The 20,391-nt window shown below is 44.6% G+C and overlaps 1 protein-coding gene across 1 annotated transcript; it reads left to right on the forward strand.

Annotated features, from left to right (window-relative positions):
* Positions 1–17,829: 17,829 nt before the first annotated feature.
* On the forward strand, positions 17,830–18,850 carry LOC119366240 (heavy metal-associated isoprenylated plant protein 39-like). Its single transcript, XM_037631932.1, has 3 exons — positions 17,830–17,984; positions 18,107–18,179; positions 18,308–18,850. Exons 1-3 carry the CDS (start codon positions 17,970–17,972, stop codon positions 18,610–18,612), a joined length of 393 nt encoding a protein of 130 aa, XP_037487829.1. The 5' UTR covers positions 17,830–17,969; the 3' UTR covers positions 18,613–18,850.
* Positions 18,851–20,391: the final 1,541 nt, after the last annotated feature.

A 20,391-nucleotide genomic window follows, 5' to 3' on the forward strand; every position in this document is an offset into this window, starting at 1 on the left:
TCTACCTGTACCCCGCCTCCTGATAGATTGACCCATTTGCACTTAAACAAAGGGACCTTAATATCATATCCATAGTCAAGTTCCCATATGTCCAGTATGTAACCATAATATGTGTGCTTTCCCCTCTTGGTTGCTGCATCAAAGCGGACACCACTGTTTTGGTTGCTGCTCTTTTGATCTTGGGCGATCGTGTAAAAATGTATTCCCATTTATCTCGTACCCTTTGTAAGTCATTACAGTCGAAGATGGTTCCCTCGCCAATGAGTACAGGTCATCAGAAACAGTGTTGTCACACCTGAGACGTGTTTGGAACCAACTGCCGAAACTCCTGATGTGTTCACATGTAATCCACTAATCCAGTCGTCACACTGGTCCAGGTGTTTGGAGCACAGAATGTTCTTGTGTTCATCGACATACGGGGTCACCAAGGTAGAATTCTATAGAACCGTGTAGTGTGCTTGAGACCAAGAATGCCCGTCCCTACATATTATTGAGTCCCCTCCTAATGCGCCTTTTCCACCAAGTCTCCCCTCATACCGTGATTGAGGGAGACCTATCTTCTTAAGGTCAGGAATGAAGTCAACACAAAACCCAATGACATCCTCTATTTGATGGCCCATGGAGATGCTTCCTTCTGGCCTAGCACGGTTATGAACATATTTCTTTAGGACTCCCATGAACCTCTCAAAGGGGAACATATTGTGTAGAAATACAGGGCCCGGAACGACAATCTCGTCGACTAGATGAACTAGGACGTGCGTCATGATATTGAAGAAGGATGGTGGGAACACCAGCCCGAAACTAACAAGACATTGCGCCACATCACTCGTTAACCTTGGTAGGATTTCTGGATCGATCACCTTCTGAGAGATTGCATAGAGGAATGAACATAGCTTCACAATGGCTAATCGAAGATTTTCCAGTAGAAGCCCGCTCAATGCAACCGGAAGCAGTTGCGTCATAATCATGTGGCAGTCTTGAGACTTTAGTTCTGGAACTTTTTCTCTGCCATATTAATTATTCCCTTTATATTCGACGAGTAGCCAGACGAGACCTTCATATTGAGCAGGCATTCAAAGAAGATTTCCTTCTCTTCTTTGGTAAGAGCGTAGCTGGCAGGACCTTCGCACTGCTTTGGAGGCATGTCGTCTTTTTCGTGCAAACGTTGCAGGTCCTCCCGTGCCTCCAGTGTATCTTTTGTCTTCCCATACACGCCCAAGAAGCCTAGCAGGTTCAAGCAAATGTTCTTCGTCACGTGCATCATGTTGATTGAAGAGCGGACCTCTAGGTCTTTCCAGTAGGGTAGGTCCCAAAATATAGATTTCTTCTTCCACATGGGTGCATGACCCTCAACGTCATTCGGAACAGATAGTCCACCAGGACCCTTTCCGAAGATTACTTTTAAACCATTGACCATAGCAAGTACGTGATCACCGGTATGCATGGCGGGCTTCTTCTGGTGATCTGCGTCGCCTTTGAAGTGCTTGCCTTTCTTTCGACATTGATGGTTGGTTGGAAGGAATTGCCAATGCCCCAGGTACACATTCTTCCTGCATTTGTCCAGGTATATACTTTCGGTGTCATCTAAATAGTGTGTGCATGCGTGGTATCCCTTGTTTGTTTGTCCTGAAAGGTTACTGAGAGCAGGCCAATCATTGATGGTGACAAACATCAACGCATGCAGGTCAAATTCCACCTGTTTGTGCTCATCCCACGCACGTACACCGTTTCCAATCCACAGTTGTAAAAGTTCTTCAACTAATGGCCTTAGGTTAACATCAATGTCGTTGCCGGGTTGCTTAGGGCCTTGGATGAGAACTGACATCATAATGAACTTCCGCTTCATGCACAACCAAGGAGGAAGGTTCTAGATACATAGAGTCACGGGCCAGATGCTGTGATTGATGCTCTGCTCCCCAAAAGGATTAATGCCATCCGCGCTGAAACCAAACCACACATTCCTTGCGTCACCTGCAAACTCCTCCCAGTACTTTCTCTCAATTTTTCTCCAATGCGACTCGTCAGAGGGTGCTCTCAACTTCCCGTCTTTCTTACTGTCCTCTCCGTGCCATCGCATCAACTTTACATGCTCTTTGTTTCTGAACAGGCGTTTCAACTATGGTATTATAGGAGGATACCACATCACCTTGGCAGGAACCCTCTTTCGGGGGTGCTCGCAGTCAACATCACCAGGGTCATCTCGTCTGATCTTATACCGCAATGCACCGCATATCGGGCATGCATTCAAATCCTCATATGCACACGGTACAGGATGCAATCATTAGGGCATGCATGTATCTTTTGCACCTCCAATCCTAGAGGGCATACAACCTTCTTTGCTGCATATGTACTTGAAAGCACAAGTGCTCCCCGGGTGGTTTTGGTAATTAATGTCAACATATCTCTTGTTGGACTAACACTTTTATCAAGTATATTTCAGACAAGTTCAACAATGGAGTGGCATGGACTAAAGGATGTGGAACTCCTTCAAGATGCTAAGGACAAAGGATTGACTCAAGCTTCAAGCTCAAGACTCTTCATTTCATATTTTAGTGATCCAAGATCACATTGAGTCTATAGGAAAAGCCAATACTATCAAGAAGGGATGAGGTGTTGCTTAATGAGTTTCTTGCTCCACAGTGCTTAGTGATATGCTCCAAAGCCCTCAACTACTTTCCCACATCCACATATGACCTAAACCTAAAGTCAAACTTGGCCCCGCCGATTCTTTCTATCCGGCATCACCGAGTTCAGATGTCATAGCCACTGCCACAAACCCTAGGCAAATCAGTCTCACCGATAGGGATATCGGCCTCACCGAGATGGGATTGTAATCTCTCTGTGTATGTCCATTATCAAAATCGGTCTTACCAAGTTTGAGCAATCGGTGCTACCGAGATTACAATGCAAACTCTCTGGTTAACGTATTACCAAAATCGGTCCCGCCGAGTTTGAGTAATCGGTGCCACCGAGTTTGCCTGACCAACTCTCTGGTTAGCTTATTACCAAAATCGGTCTCACCGAGTTTGTGTAATTGGTCTCACCGAGATTACGTTATGCCCTAACCCTAACCATATCGGTCCTACCGAGTTGCATGTCGGTCCCACCGAAAACCCTAACGGTCACATTGTTTACTAAATCGGTCTGACCGAGTTTGTTGATTCGGTCTCACCGAGATTGGTAAATTGTGTGTAACGGTTAGATTTTGTGTGGAGGCTATATATACCCCTCCACCTCCTCTTCATTCGTGCAGAGAGCCATCAGAACAAACCTACACTTCCAACTTACCATTTCTGAGAGAGAACTACCTACTCATGTGTTGAGGCCAAGATATTCCATTCCTACCATATGAATCTTGATCTCTAGCCTTCCCCAAGTTGCTTTCCACTCAAATCTTCTTTCCACCAAATCCAAAGCCTGTGAGAGAGAGAGAGTTGAGTGTTTGGGAGACTATCATTTGAAGCACAAGAGCAAGGAGTTCATCATCAACACACCATTTGCTACTTCTTGGAGAGTGGTGTCTCCTAGATTGGCTAGGTGTCACTTTGGAGCCTCCGACAAGATTTTGGAGTTGAACCAAGGAGTTTGTAAGGGCAAGGAGATCGCCTACTTCGTGAAGATCTACCGCTAGTGAGGCAAGTCCTTCATGGGTGATGGCCATGGTGGGATAGACAAGGTTGCTTCTTCGTGGACCCTTCTTGGGTGGGGCCCTCCATGGACTCGCGCAACCGTTACCCTTCATGGGTTGAAGTCTCCATCAACGTGGATGTACGATAGCACCACCTATCGGAACCATGGCTCAAAAATCACCGTGTCTCCAAATTGCGTTTGAAATCTCCAAATCCTTCTCTTTACACTATTGCAAGTTGCATGCTTTAATTTCCGCTGCTCATATACTCTTTGCATTCTTGCTTGAATTGTGTGAAGATTGCTTGACTTGTGCTAAGATAGCTAAAATCTTCCAAAGTCTAAAATTGGGAAAAGGCATAATTTTTAATTGGTCAAGTAGTCTAATCACCCCCCTCTAGACTTAATTATCAAGGTCCTACAAGTGGTATCAGAGCTTGGTCTCCATTGCTTTGGTTTAATCACCATTGGAGGAAGATGGATGAGTCTACTTTGGGGAGTCTTAGACATTGAGTACCCATACTTGATGGAGAGTATTTTCATGAGTGGAAAAATGAGATGCTTGTAATCTTCAATCAATATCATTTGAACAAGTACATTGCTAGTCCTTGTGCACCTTATGTTGATCCTATGCATCCTACCCTTGATGAGTCTATTGACATGATTAGGAATGTTAGAACTGTTAATCTTATCACTAGAGGCTTGCCTAGAAACTTGATTGGAAAACTGCCTACTCTTGAGTGTGCCTACACCATATGGAAATTTCTTGAGGAACGATTTCCTGATTATTCTTTGAAAAATCTGGATGAAATTCTTCATAAGTCTATTGCCTTGAGTAAGATGAATTCCAATGATCCTATGTTTGGTAATTGTCTATTTGAACTTACAAATCTTATGCGTGCTAAAGGAAATGTTGGAATTATTAGCGATATTATTTCCGAAGCTACTAGAATTCATAGAGGAGATTATTGTCAAACTCATACTAATGAATCACTCTCACTAGGAATTGATCCACCACATGACGATGTTGAAAATGGATACTATGATGAGGATGATGATGATGACTTTGATCTTGATAATGCGATGAGACACTTTGGTCTTATGGCAAACCTTCGGGGATATATGGCAGGAGGAAAGGAATGGGTTCTTGACAGTGGATGTACCGATCACATGACCGGAGATAAAGACATGTTTCGTGAGCTTGCTGAAAAAGATAGTCCTCGAAAGTATGTCACTTTCGGTGACAACTCAAAGGGTAAGGTGGTTGGCCTCAGTAAGGTGGCCATGTCACATGACAACTCCATTTAGAATGTTATGCTCGTTGAATCTCTTGGCTACAACTTACTTTCAGTATCTAGACTTGCTGATTTGGGTTTCAATGTCCTATTTACTGAAGTAGATTGCCAAGTGTTTCATAGAGACAATCATAAAATGGTCTTTACTGGTATACGTAGAGGTGATCTTTACATTGTTGATTTCACTAAAAAGGCTCAACCTAGAACTTGCTTCATTGCTAAATCCTCTAAAGGTTGGTTATGGCATAGACGACTAGGTCACGTTGGCATGAGAAACCTTGACAAGCTGATTAAAGGGAATCACATCCTTGGTGTTAATGATGTCATATTTGATAAGGATAGACTTTGCAGTGCTTGTCAAGTAGGTAAACAGGTTGGAGGAAGGCATCCTGTGAAGAACATCATGACCACAAGGAGGCCACTTGAGCTACTTCACATGGATCTCTTTGGTCCAAATGCTTAAAAAGTCTCGGTGGAAATTCTTTTGGTCTAGTTATAGTTGATGATTCTTCAAGACTTACGTGGTTGTTCTTTCTTGATGACAAATCGCAGGTCCAAAAGATCTTCAAAAACTTTGCCAGGAAGGCTCAAAATCAGTTTGAAGTGAAGATCAAGAAGGTTTGCAGCGACAACGGAACGGAGTTCAAGAACACAAATGTGGACACCTTTCTTGACAAAGAAGGGACTTCACACGAGTTCTCGGCTACGTACACACCTCAACAAAATGGAGTTGTTGAGAGGAAGAACCGGACGCTCATCGAAATGGCGAGAACGATGCTTGATGAGTACAAGACGCCGAAGCACTTTTGGGCAGAAGAGGTTGAGACAGCTTGTCATGCAACAAACCGCTTGTATCTTCACAAGCTACTTGGCAAGACGGCATACGAGCTCCTCACCGGTAACAAACCCCAAGTTGGATACTTTCGAGTATTCGGCTCAAAGTGCTACATTCTTGATAAGCATCGTCATTCTAAATTTGCTCCTAAGTCTCATGGAGGTTTCCTACTTGGTTATGGCTCAAACTCTCACACTTACCGTGTCTACAACAATTTCACCCGAAAGGTTGAAGAGACGGTAGATGTGAAGTTTGATGAATCTAACGGCTCACAAGTAGAGCAATTTCCAATTGATGTAGGAGACAAAGATCCCTCGGAAGCAATCCAAGACTTGTCTATTGGCAAGGTTCGTCCAACGGAGGTGAAGGAGAGTACCTCGTCCGTCCAAGTGGAAGCTTCTACTTCACGACAAGGTGAACCAAGAGTTGACATGGAAGCATCCACGAGTGGGACACACCAAGATGAAGAAAACGAGGAAGTACATCAAGAACGTCAACAACCTCCTTCTCCACCACGACAAGAGAACGACAACACCAATAATGAAGAAGGCCAAGAAGAAGAAGAACAAGATGAAGAAGATGTTCAACCAAGACCCAAGCAAAAGCTTTCACGAGTTCGAGCAAGAATTGCTAAAGACCATCCCGTCGAGCACATCTACAATGATATCCAAACCGGGAGACTCACTTGCTCTAAAAGTCGTTTAGCTAACTTTTGTGAACACTATTCATTCATCTCTAGCATTGAACCTATGAAGGTTGAAGAAGCATTGGAAGATCCGGATTGGACAAATGCTATGCATGAAGAGCTACACAACTTTGAGAGAAATCAAGTTTGGACACTGGTTGAGAAGCCCGACAACAACCACAACATCATCAGTACCAAATGGGTGTTTCGCAACAAGCAAGATGAAGATGGACAATTAGTTCGCAACAAAGCACGTCTCATTGCCCAAGGCTACACACAAGTCGAAGGTATGGACTATGGTGAGACTTATGCTCCCGTTGCTAGACTTGAGTCCATTCACATCTTACTTGCCTATGCTAATCACCATGATATCACCTTGTACCAAATGGACATTAAAAGTGCTTTTCTAAATGGTGAAATAGAGGAGGAAGTTTATGTTAAACAACCTCCCAGCTTTATTAATCCTAAGAAACCCAATCATGTCTACAAACTTCGCAAAGCTCTTTATGGTCTTAAACAAGTTCCTAGAGCTTGGTACAAATGCTTAACCAAGTTCCTTATTGAAAAAGGCTTTGAAATTAGAAAATTTGATTCTACACTTTTTACTAAAAGGGTTAATGGAGAATTATTTGTATGCCAAATTTATGTTGATGATATTATATTTGGATCAACTAACCCTCATTTTAGTGAGAAGTTTGGAAAGCTAATGTCAGAGAAGTTTGAGATGTCAATGATGAGTGAACTCAAATTCTTTCTTGGGTTACAAATCAAGCAAACTAAGGAAGGTACTTTTGTCTCTCAAACGAAGAACATTAAGGACTTATTCAAGAAGTTCAATATGCAAGAATGCAAAGGTATGTCTACACCCATGCCTACTAGTGGACATCTTGATTTGACCAAAGATGGTGAACCGGTTGATCAAAAGGTTTATCGCTCTATGATTGGTTCATTGTCATACCTATGTGCTTCACGTCCTGATATTATGCTAAGTGTGTGCATGTGTGCAAGATATCAAGCTGCTCCTAAAGAATGTCATCTTAAGGCCGTGAAAAGGATAGTGAGATATTTAATTCATATGCCAAATTTTGGCATTTGGTATCCTAAGAGGGCCTCTTTCGATCTTGTTGGCTACTCCGACTCGGACTATGCCGGAGACAAGGTTGATAGGAAGTCCACTTCGGGTACTTGTCAATTTCTTGGTAGATCTCTTGTGTCTTGGTCTTCCAAGAAGAAAAACTCGATATCCTTATCCACCACCGAAGTGGAATACATTGCCGCTGGTTCATGTTGTGCTCAATTACTTTGGATGACCCAAACTCTTAGAGATTATGGGATATATGTGAAACATGTTCCATTGCTTTGTGACAATGAAAGTGCTATCAAAATTGCTCATAATCCCGTGCAACACTCTCGAACTAAGCATATTGAAGTTCGTCATCATTTCAATCGAGATCGTGTTGCTAAGGGTGACATTAATCTTAAGCATGTTCGCACTGAAAAGCAATTAGCAGATATTTTCACTAAACCTCTTGATGAGAAAGTGTTTTGCAGGTTGAGAGGAGAACTGAATATCATTGATGCTTCAAACTTGGAGTAGAAACTCCATTGGATACATGCAAGACATGAGCTTATGACTAATCCTTGATATTTCTCTTATGATGAAAATCTTATGTATTGGATATATTTGCATCTTGCATGTTATCTACTCATGTAGGTACTTGGTTGAATCAAATTTCATGAGATTGTAACCTACTCATATCTTGAGCAATCTCTATATCACCAAGTCTCTACACTATGGTGGTTGAAGACAAGGAAGCACGGAACCATTCAAACATATCCTTTGACAAATTCTATGTTGAATTTTATGATTGTCATTTTTGGATACACAAGTGCTCTTCCTTGCAAGAACTAACCCATGTAGGAAGGTGAACTCAAATTCCAAGTGGTGCTCCCAACTCTTGATGAGCTACATCAACCTTGAGCAACCCACACAAGTTCAACTACATGAGCAACACCACCACCCAAGGTATGTCATTCCATCTTAGAGAAGCTTTACTCCGAGACATGAGTTAAAGCAACTCGACAAGATGTGAATACATCAAGATGCTTAAACGAAAAATGGTAACCCCATTTTGAGCTTAAACGATGAGTATGACCTATGATCAAGTGATCTCACTTGACTCCTAAGTCAATATACTCTAACATAGGTGACTTTGTCGCCGGCCAATTCTAGATGAAGTTCTCTCGTGTTCTTTTCTGTGCTTTTGCATTTGTCTCATGCATATTTGTTTCCCCTTTCAAAAAAAACTTCATCTAGATTTAATTCTTTTCTGTTTGCTCTGCATTTCCTGCATCCAATTCATTGCATATCATTCAGTAAATTCCTTGCAAATCATTGTGAGATCTTACTAGTCTAGTGAGCTGAGGTGACAAGTGTTTTCTTTGTGATGAACTCGGTTTCACCGATTTATTGTTTTCGGTCCAACCGAACCCTTTCGGTGCAACCGAAGCATACCACTCGGTGCCACCGACTTCACAACATGGAAAACATTTTGCCACTTATTTATCTTTACTTTTGACCTAGCTCCACTCAATGAATCTTGTCCTCTACAAGCATCACATTTTAATCAGTGCTTTGTGCTGTGACTCAAGGACCAAACCCATTCACGACAAATTCCAGAAGGCCCTTCTTGGAAATTGATGTCAAAGGGGGAGAGAGAGAGAGATCACATCAAAGCTTATCACTTTCAAAGGGAGAGAGAGAGTATCACTTCCACAAGAGGAGAGAGAGATCTCCAGGGGGAGAGAATACTCAAGAAGAGAGTAATCCTCAAAGATCCCAGATGCTTAGTGTTCAAGAGGAGAGATGCCACATGTCTTCTTGAGGGTAAAGACATGTTCATATGTGCTTATTTGCATTAGCTCTGTTCATTTGTTTCTATTGAGCTCTGATTTTCTGTTCCCTATCTTCTCCCAGTATCCCATGCTAGATTCAGGGGGAGCAAGACATCTAAGGGAAATAAATCATTTAAATTCATTGCATATCTTTACCTTTGGGGACATGTCTAATCCAATGTGGTACTTAGTACTCACTCTCTACATGTCATCCCAGTCTTGGTATTCTTGTGGTTTCTTCTATTTGCTCTGGCTAGTAGGTGTATCTGTGTTATCTAACCTTGTTTACGCAGGTTCATTCCATCCTAAGCCAACTCAAGACCACAAGGTAAGTATATGCATCACAATCATGTGTATGAGGAATTCTTGCTGATGTACATACTGTTTGCAAGAAGGACTCATGAGCATGAAGGTATTTTTTAATATTCTTCGCTCTGATGCATATGGCCAAGATACATGTAACACATTGCCTACTCTGTCATGATCATGCATTCACATGCTTCTATATTCCATATTCACATGATTGCATACATGTAGGGGGAGCCTATGCTTGTTACATGTCTTTCCAAAGCTTTGCTTACTATTCTCTATATCTTTATCTAAAGCTTTGATGTATGTTGTCATCAATTACCAAAAAAGGGGGAGATTGAAAGCATAAGTGCTCCCTGGGTGGTTTTGGTAATTAATGTCAACATATCTCTTGTTGGACTAACACTTTTATCAAGTATATTTCAAACAAGTTCAACAATGGAGTGGCATGGACTAAAGGATGTGGAACTCCTTCAAGATGCTAAGGACAAAGGATTGGCTCAAGCTTCAAGCTCAAGACTCTTCATTTCATATTTTAGTGATCCAAGATCACATTGAGTCTATAGGAAAAGCCAACACTATCAAGAAGGGATGAGGTGTTGCTTAATGAGTTTCTTGCTCCACAGTGCTTAGTGATATGCTCCAAAGCCCTCAACTACTTTCCCACATCCACATATGACCTAAACCTAAAGTCAAACTCGGCCCCACTGATTCTTTCTATCTGGCGCCACCGAGTTCAGATGTCATAGACACTGCCACAAACCCTAGGCAAATCGGTCTCACCGATAGGGGTCTCGGTCTCACCGAGATGGGATTGTAATCTCTCTATGTATGTCCATTATCAAAATCGGTCTTACCGAGTTTGAGCAATCGGTGCTACCAAGATTAAAATGCAAACTCTCTAGCTAACTTATTACCAAAATCGATCCCGCCGAGGATGAGTAATCGGTGCCATCGAGTTTGCCTGACCAACTCTCTGGTTATCTTATTACCAAAATCGGTCTCACCGAGTTTGTGTAATCGGTCTCACCGAGATTATGTTATGCCCTAACCCTAACCATATCGGTCCTACCGAGTTGCATGTCGGTCCCACCGAAAACCCTAATGGTCACATTGTTTACTAAATCGGTCTGACCGAGTTTGTTGATTCGGTCCCACCGAGATTGGTAAATTGTGTGTAACGGTTAGATTTCGTGTGGAGGCTATATATACCCCTCCACCTCCTCTTCATTCGTGGAGAGAGCCATCAGAACAAACCTACACTTCCAACTTACCATTTCTGAGAGAGAACTACCTACTCATGCGTTGAGGCCAAGATATTCCATTCCTACCATATGAATCTTGATCTTTAGCCTTCCCCAAGTTGCTTTCCACTCAAATCTTCTTTCCACCAAATCCAAATCCTGTGAGAGAGAGTTTAGTGTTGGAGAGACTATCATTTGAAGCACAAGAGCAAGGAGTTCATCATCAACACACCATTTGTTACTTCTTGGAGAGTGGTGTCTCCTAGATTGGCTAGGTGTCACTTGGGAGCCTCCAACAATATTGTGGAGTTGAACCAAGGAGTTTGTAAGGGCAAGGAGATCGCCTACTTCGTGAAGATCTACCGCTAGTGAGGCAAGTCCTTCGTGGGCGACGACCATGGTGGGATAGACAAGGTTGCTTCTTCATGGACCCTTCTTGGGTGGAGCCCTCCGTGGACTCGCGCAACCGTTACCCTTCGTGGGTTGAAGTCTCCATCAACGTGGATGTACGATAGCACCACCTATCGGAACCACGGCTCAAAAATCGCCGTGTCTCCAAATTGCGTTTGAAATATCCAAACCCTTCTCTTTACACTCTTGCAAGTTGCATGCTTTATTTTCCGCTGCTCATATACTCTTTGCATGCTTGCTTGAATTGTGTGAAGATTGCTTGACTTGTGCTAAGATAGCTAAAATCTGCCAAAGTCTAAAATTGGGAAAAGGCATAATTTTTAATTGGTCAAGTAGTCTAATCACCCCCCCTTCTAGACTTACTTCTCAAGGTCCTATAGTACTGTCAGGCATTTCGTTATCCTTTGAAAGCTTCTTCTTCAATATTTTCAGTAGCTTCTCAAATCCTTTGTCAGGCACACCATTCACTGCCTTCCACTGCAGCAATTCTAGTACAGTACCGAGCTTTGTGTTGCCATCTTCGCAATTGGGGTACGAACCTTTTTTGTGATCCTCTAACATGCGATCGAACTTGAGCTTCTCCTTTTGACTTTAGCACTGTCTCCTTGCATCAACAATGACCCGACGGAGATCATCATCGGGCACATCGCCTAGTTCCTCTTGATCTTCAACAACTTCCCCCGTTGCAGCATCACCGTATTCAGGGGGCACATAATTGTCATCGTCCTCTTCTTCTTCGCTGTCTTTCCATCATAACCCCTATTTCTTCGTGCTTGGTCCAAACATTATAGTGTGGCATGAAACCCTTATAAAGCAGGTGGGTGTGAATGGTTTTCGATTCAGAGTAAGACTTCGTATTCCCACATATAGGGCATGGACAACACATAAAACCATTCTGCTTGTTTGTCTCAGCCACTTCGAGAAAATTATGCATGCCCTTAATGTACTCGGAGGTGTGTTTGTCACTGTACATCCATTGCTGGTTCATCTGCGTGCATTATATATAATTATGTGTGTCAAAAACCATTACAAAATATCATGAATAGATAATTAAGTGACCAAATTAATAGAAGTTCATACATAGTTCTCATTGAACAACATATAGCTCTCCAGAGTATCTAATTAATTAAACCATACATTGAAACTATGTAAAATATTTCAATGCAAAAACAAATGTGATCATAATCGCAACCAAGGTAACAATTGATCCAACGGCATAATGATATCAAGCCTCGGTATGAATGGCATATTTTCTAATCTTTCTAATCTTTTAGCGCATTGCATCCATCTTGATTTTGTGATCATCGACCACATCCGCAACATGCAACTCCAATATCATCTTCTCCTCCTCAATTTTTTTTATTTTTTCCTTCAAGAAATTGTTTTCTTCTTCAACTAAATTTAACCTCTCAACAATAGGGTCGGTTGGAATTTTCGGTTCACATACCTCCTAGATAAATAAAATCTATGTCACGTTGGTCGGCATAATTGTCATAAACAATAAATGAACCAAATAGTTATAAAGATAATATATACCACACCCGAATCATAGACAGGACGAGGGCCGACGGGGGCGGATACCAAAACCATCGCACTAAATAATAAGAAGCAATAATAAAAGTAAGAAAATTATACAAGTATCTATCTAAACATACAAGTAATATTTTTTTCCTTTCAGAAAGAAGATAAGAACAAGAGGCTCACCACGGCGGTGCCGGCGACGAGCTCGGCGCGGGCGATCGACGACGGTGAAGACGAGGACGGGACATGACATACCGCTAAACCTAGACAAATATTGAGGAAAATGGAGCTTGGAGGTCGAGCTTGAAGAGGAGAAAGCTTAAGTAGCTTGGCTCGGGTATTCTATCGAACACCTCATGTGCATAGGAGGTGAGCTAGAGCACCACAAAGCCCAACCCTTGCCGGCCAGAAAAAATAGAGCACTCCACTGCTCTGCTCGGGGGCGAGGGGTATATATAGGCATCTCATTGGTCTCGGTTCGTGGCTGAAACCGGGACTAAAGTGCAACCTTTGGTCCCGGTTCAAGCCACCAACCGGGACTAATGGTGGTGGGCCAGGAGCGAGGCCGATTGGTCCCGGTTCGTCCCACCAACCAGGACCAAAGGGGCCAGACGAACCGGGACCAATGGCCCCACGAGGCCTGGCAGGCCCCCTGGCCTCACGAACCGAGACCAATGTCCCCATGGGTCCCGGTTCGTGACTGAATCGGGACTAATGGGCTTATTTGGCCCGAACGAAAGCCCTGTTTTCTACTAGTGTGCTCGATCATTGGGCTATCTTCTTAGGCCACGGATAAGGGTAGGGTTGGCGACCTTGGCAAGGCGCTTCTGCACCTCCTTGTCCGAATCGTAGGTGTGGAGCTTACCCGCCCGCTAGTACTCCTCCACCACGTCTTCCTCCTCCATGGCCATGTTTTGCCCGTAGCTTGCATATGCGGCCTCGCGGAATGCCTGCCGCGCCACCCGCCGCACCACCTTTTGTTTCTCCCTCTCCGTCATCACCCTGTCGCGCCGCTCTTTCGGGCTACCGGCGCTGGCGACGCCCGCCGTCTTCTCTGCGCTCGAGCTGGTGACGCCCGCCATGCCTCCTCGATCGATCTTCGACCTTTGCATCCTTCCCTAGCATGTAGATCTCACCTACATCCCAAAATCACCACCGGTATACCCGTGGTTGTGGTTAGATTCAATCGTGTCTTGGCCTTCCGCATGCTCGTTTGCTTCCTTTATAGATGGCTCCTAGGTTTTTCTTTTTTAACCTAGACAACCCGTGGGCTAAGAGCATCTACAACCCGACCCTCAAACATCGACGGACGTGCCCGGGCGCGTCCACGGGCACTGATTGGTCACGCCTCAAATTAACCACTTTGCATCTACATCTCTCATGTTTCATCCCTTAAATTCATACAAAGTATGCAAAAGAAATCCTACGTACTACCCTAGCTACTCTTCATTTTCGGAGATGTCCACGACGAGGGTGCCGGGTGCCGGTTGGACGGGCGGGTAGGAGGGCTCAGGTTCATCCTCCTCCTGCTCGATCACCTATGTAGGCGAACATCTCCGCTTCCTCCGCGGCAACTTGCGCCTCCATCTCCCGTCGGTGACGGCGTCTTGCCTCCGCAGCCGACTCCGACCGGAGGGAATCGAGGATGGTCTGCTGCTCCGTCTGCAGGTCCCCGTCGCTAGCGTCCTCCACATCCTCCTCCTTCGGCTCACCCCCTCCTCCTCCAAGTCCTCCTCCTTGAAGGCCTCCTCGTCATCATCGTCGTCCTCTTCCTCCTCCTCCTCCTCCAACTCCAACTCATCCTCCAGATCCACTACATCTGGAGATAGCCCCGTGGCGATTTGGGCTTCGCAAATAACCCAGATCTGCTCAAGGAGCTCGAGCCGGCGCTTCAACGTCAGAAATGGCTCGCTCCTCACCCAGCGGCGTGGGTGCATGACTACTAGGCGGACGGGTGGAGTGGAAAGTGGCAGCGACGACGAACATGTGGAGGATAATGTGGATGGATGGTAGGGTTTCGGTGCCGCCGGTCGACTTAAATAGTCGGACAATGCACTACACGGCCCACCGGTGCTGCACCACCGGTCCGATGGAGGAGACAAGCTTCGGACCGCCGAGTTTGATGGCGTTTCCGGCTGGGACCCCTTCGTTAGTCCTACGTGGCGGGCGAGCCCAGGCACCACCATATCTGCCCCATATTTGGGTTGGATATGGAAGGTGTCGATCAGCACGGCCGTTTGAGGCCGTTTGAGGCGTCCGTCTAGATCTAAAAACGTGACCGGTCAGTGATCGGGTGGCCCGCCCGGACGTATAAGGCGGGTTTAAGAGGTCTGGCTGTAGATGCTCTAATTTAGGACCAATAAGCATACTCATCAGTGTACATATACTAAAGCAGGTAGAGTTTAATTTGTCCTTTTTTTGAATTTTTTTAGAAGGTTGCTTTTTTTTGCGTGGTGAAAAATAGTTTATTCTAAAGTTATAGGGTTACAATCTCGAGACAACTGCTCCTCAGAACATGAAGGACTCGAGTTCAACCATACCAATGGTGACAATACTGATGAATAGTATCTGTACTTGAAACAGTGTCTTCTTATTAACCGTACTTCAGCAAAAAAAATGTCTTCCTTTTTACATACTTTAGCAAAAAAATGACTTCCTTTTTACATATTGAATATCATCGCAATTTTTTATGTTTAAAGAAAGAGATTACTCATTTTATTTTTTTTGTAGGTCCGTTCTTACACACTGGTACCCCCACATTCTTACGCATTGGTACCCCACGATTTTATGTCCCTCCAATGGTTTAAATGAAATATGATTTTAAGAGAACAGTAACCCGAATAAACCATAACAACAAACCCGAGTAAACCAAAACACTATTACGGGAACAATAATTTCGTGTGCGACAGTGTTTACGCCCGGGGTGTTTATACCCGTCGAATAAACTGAAATATATGCCCATACTCATCCCAAAACAAGAGAACATAACTTTGAATGAACAATACCCAGTGCATCCACATGAACAGAAAATCGAGAAAATATATAAAAAGCCCTAAGAAATTTTTAAACAAAAGTGATAAAGGATTGTTTAACCTTTTTAAAGAATTTTAATATTACCTAATGTCGAGTAATTACTTGTTGTAGGTCAGTTTAGCCTAGAAATTTCTCGATCCTAGTCCCACCATTTACTGCTTATCTCGCTCCCAAGCCACTTTTTGTGAGACATCGTCGACTGCTTTCTTCTACTGAAACAATTCTACTAGAGATACCTTAAGTTGTGATGTTGTAACATTATTTGCTCTATTAAAAAAACCAACAAGTCACACCGACATATCAGGATGGCGTCTAGTCAACTAGGTAGACAAGTGGGAGATGTCTTCTTTAGGGACTAACTGACAGAACATGGGGGCACAATTTTTTTGAGATAAATCTACATGATTTGATAAAAAAAAGGCAGGTCATTTGACATAATTTAATAAGATCCAACTGATGCTTGTTTCCCATGAAATGGGTCCAGGTTGTCAGTCTATGAAAGATATGAAATTTAGCATAAATATGTCACAAGGTAATAGCAACTACAATATAGTAGTCGAACATAATGAAAATAGACCTGCAAAAAAAAAGAACATAATGAAAATAGTTATAAATTGTTTTGATTTTTTTCGTCGGGGTGGGTGCAGCTGAGCCCGGGCTTAGAAATGGATTACCATAAACTAGGCAGATAAGTACAGTAACGAATAGTACGGCAGTGGGCCATGGCTTAGCTCAGCTAGATTGATTTCCCCTGCTCATCGTACGACAGTGTGGCTTGGTAATTTCCCTCACGATATTTTGAAGTCAATTGACCGTGATTGTGCTTCTATCATGAGCTAATTTATTAAATGTCACTTTCCCGGCAAAAAATAAATATAACAAATAAGTAGATAAAACAACAAAAACGGTAGAATTAGGTGATAGCTCGAGGTCAGATCGACCAGATACATGCTGAGCTTCAGTGCGCGTGTGATTCTTCTCCGGTGGTAATTTTCCACCATGCATATACTATGTGTTTGACTCCAGCCGCAACGTCTATGCTCAGCCATCCATAGTTCTCTGCCGCTTCACTCGCACTGCCATTTTTTCAACAACACGACGGCGGCGAGGAATGGAACGTAGCACGATTCGTCAGCTACGGGTAGCTATCAGCCAGTGTACGTAGACTCCTGCTTTGTCCTCGCACGGGCTGTTGCTACGCATCGCCACTAATTATTCTTCGATCATTCCACAAACCATAGAAGAGAAGACCGGGCATGCATTGCCCAAAGTTGAATCTTTCCGATCGAACATGGCAGGGCTGGTGCAGCCCAGCCGCGCAGCGTTACTGATCCATCCATCGGCCGAGGATGCGCCGTTTCCCATGGCGCGCTGCCTTTTCTCCGTTGATGATCGGATCCCCTTGTTGCCTTGAGCTCCTCCGTCTCTCTCAGTCTCGATAAGTATGAACAAGAAAAAACAACCGCCGGCACGCAGCATTCATGGGACAGTTGTGGTCAGCAACTAATATCGCCTTTTCTCTTTCTATATTTTCTGGCGGCTGGAGTGCCGGCATGGCCATTTGCCGTCGCTGTTGCGACAGTAATGGCGATGTCATCTGCGGGCAGGAGGGACAAGGGACGAGCTCTAGACTTCTACTATAAGCAACCGCCAATAAGCGACAGGACAGGCTCCCGATTAAGGTCAGTCAATGTGCCGCGCGGCATTTCCCGGCGCCACTGGCCGGCCCGTTGACGCGACGACCGCCCACCGCCCCCAGGAACACGATGATCCTGAGGCCACACGATGATCAGCACCAATAAACCATTCCACTAACCCTGGTTACAATGACCCATCATCCCTTAACCCTGGGTGCGGCCATCCACTGGCCTCCGCTGTCACGCTCACGCAGCGCCATCTTTCCCGCCACACTTGTCTTTGAAAGCAACCCGCCCGCCCCAGACTTTTTTGCGCGGTGGAACGTTCGTACGCGCCGGCCCGCCCTGGCCGCCTATAAGAATCCGCCGGCCCAGTCCCCCAAAGCATACCGCGCTTTCTTCCTTGCCCATCGCCGGTTCCCTTCGCTCCCGCCCGCCAACGTCCGTCAGTCGGTCAGTGCCGGCCGGGTCGAATCCATGGCGGAGAAGAAGGTTTGTTGCTTACTTACAGTCGACCGAATTGGGATTTCTTTCTCTTGTGATTTCAGTACGGCTCTTGATTGCTGCTCATGTTTGCTCATCTTGTTTTCTTGTTTGGCGGTTGCGGAATTCAGGTTGTGCTGAAGCTGGACGTGCACGACGACAGGCAGAAGCAGAAGGCGATGCAGGTCGTCTCGGGTCTCCACGGTAATAGTCCCCTGCTTCTCCTTCTTCTCAGGTTCCGTCGGGATCGTGCAGGCGGCTCGCCAGGATCTTCATCGTAGCGCACCAGTCTGTCATCATGCGGCTCACCGAAAACTGTCGCTCTTCCTCAGGTATCGACCAGATCGCCGTGGACACGAAGGACCAGAAGATGACGGTCATCGGCACCGTCGACCCCGTCGTCCTCGTCGAAAGGCTGCGCAGCAAGTTCCCCATGGCACAGATGATCTCCGTCGGCGCGGCCAAGGAGGAGAAGAAGGACGGCGCCAAGAAGGAGGGCGAGAAGAAGGATGGCGAGAAGGAGGGCGAGAAGAAGGAGCAGGTGGTGTACCCGCCTCCGTACTGGTACCCGCCGCCGCCGCCGTACCACCTCGCCTACAGCCGCGAGGAGGACCCCAACTCGTGCGTCATCTGCTAATCGACGCGCGCCGCCGATTTCCACCTCTGTACATTTTGTAGCTGGCCGTGTGCTGCCTGCCGGTTGCCGATCAATCATGCGTGCCACGGTTATCGACGGCGACATGCGCTATACATAAGGCCGTGTAAGGATTTTGCGCCGGTGGTCCCTGACCCGGCGGCTATGCATCTGCAATGTTTATAAAGTGCAGGTGTGGAGAAAAATTAAATAGAACTGCTCACTTGGATTTTCAGAGGAAGTTCATGGAGTGCTCCCCAGTCCCCAATGGTGATAAGAAAGTGCTGAAATAAATAAACTGTAGGTGCGGCAGATTGAGCGAGCCAGGCACAATGGGATCGTAAAAAAATTCAGGCGGCTTGCTAGATTGGTCACTCGTGCATCTTTACATTTACCAACAGAAAGTCTGAACTCTGAAGCTGTCTGGATGTGCTCCACCTGAGAGTCACTTTCGGCCAGTCAGCGATCTCGATGAAAAAAATGCGAACATGTTTTAGATATTTTGGACCGGCTTTAATGATGTGGTTGTGCTTCCCGCAACAGCGAGTAAGCCCCCGTGGCACTTCGCTCATAAGTCCTAACACATGATTACGACATAATGCACATGAGTGGTACATTATCAACAATCCATCTCACAAGACAGGCATTGTTAACTGCAGGTCTTAATCTCTGCCCTAACAGCATTGAGTTTTGGGTAATAACTACTAACATCAATTGTGTGTTCTACCGACGGCTGCTAAGAAACCTTGCGCGTTTTATCTGCTCATTAATCTATTTGTTTGACTTTGGCTTTGTGATCATTTTACTTCGTTCTATGATCGATGAAGTTGCTACAAGCAAGTTTTCTCTTCCAATTACAAAAAATAATACGACTTAGCAAAAACACAAATCGTCGAATTAGAGTTTGGTTCTTCGTAGCCTAAAGGTGCAACCACACTCTTAAATCACGCGACAAGTTGTTTGACAACAAAAAAAGATCACATTTCTGTATTATTTGTAACAAAGAAACAATGTTTACCGTCTTTAAAATAACATACTTCTTTTTTTAGGACAAACAAGAATCATACCAACAAGTCGTACTCACACGCAACATAATTTACTACTGCTCGCCAACAAGGCAACAAATATGTGTCTGACTTGTCCACCCAATTAGCTGTCGCTTCATCCTAATCCTATCAAGTCTATCTGGCATGAAGCGTCAAGCAGAGCAAACATAGTTATATGGAGTAAAATTGGTGACTGGATTGCGACAAATTCAGATTCGCAAATTCCAGACAGATCCACTAGTATGTACTGTATCTAATACAAAGAAATCTCAACATGGGGCCCTCATTTCACTTCACATCTAAGCTCCCACAAATTTATAATGCAGCAACAAAAAAAAAACTAGGACAAAAAAATAGACCACAAACAGAATGAACATTATGTCACATCTAGATCTGTCCTAGACGGACCCTTCACTTTTTCATTGATGTGCCGAATACTCTCCTCATATTTGTTTACTTGCACAATCTAAAGGCACCCCCTAAAAAATCTACTAGTGCCATGTACTTAGCTATCAGTGACAACTCCTGCTTTGTCCTCGCATGGACCGATGTTACTGCATTGCATGCATCACCACTAATTCTCCTCCCATTATTCTACAACCGCACCCGCATTTTCTCCATGAAAAATAACGGAGGAGTTGAACGTTGAAACTTTCCCGCGGAGCAGATGGACCCAGCTGGGGGCATTGGTGGGCGCGCGCTAAGACAGAACAATAATGCGCCGCTTATTACATAC

This window comes from Triticum dicoccoides, chromosome 2B (assembly GCF_002162155.2).
Source record: "Triticum dicoccoides isolate Atlit2015 ecotype Zavitan chromosome 2B, WEW_v2.0, whole genome shotgun sequence".
NCBI classification, from domain to species: Eukaryota; Viridiplantae; Streptophyta; class Magnoliopsida; order Poales; family Poaceae; genus Triticum; species Triticum dicoccoides.

Bases quoted from the DNA above. Each gene is read 5' to 3' on its own strand.
- LOC119366240 (XM_037631932.1), top strand. The intron at 18,180-18,307 runs GTAATAGTCCCC...GCTCTTCCTCAG, and splicing joins GGTCGTCTCGGGTCTCCACG to GTATCGACCAGATCGCCGTG.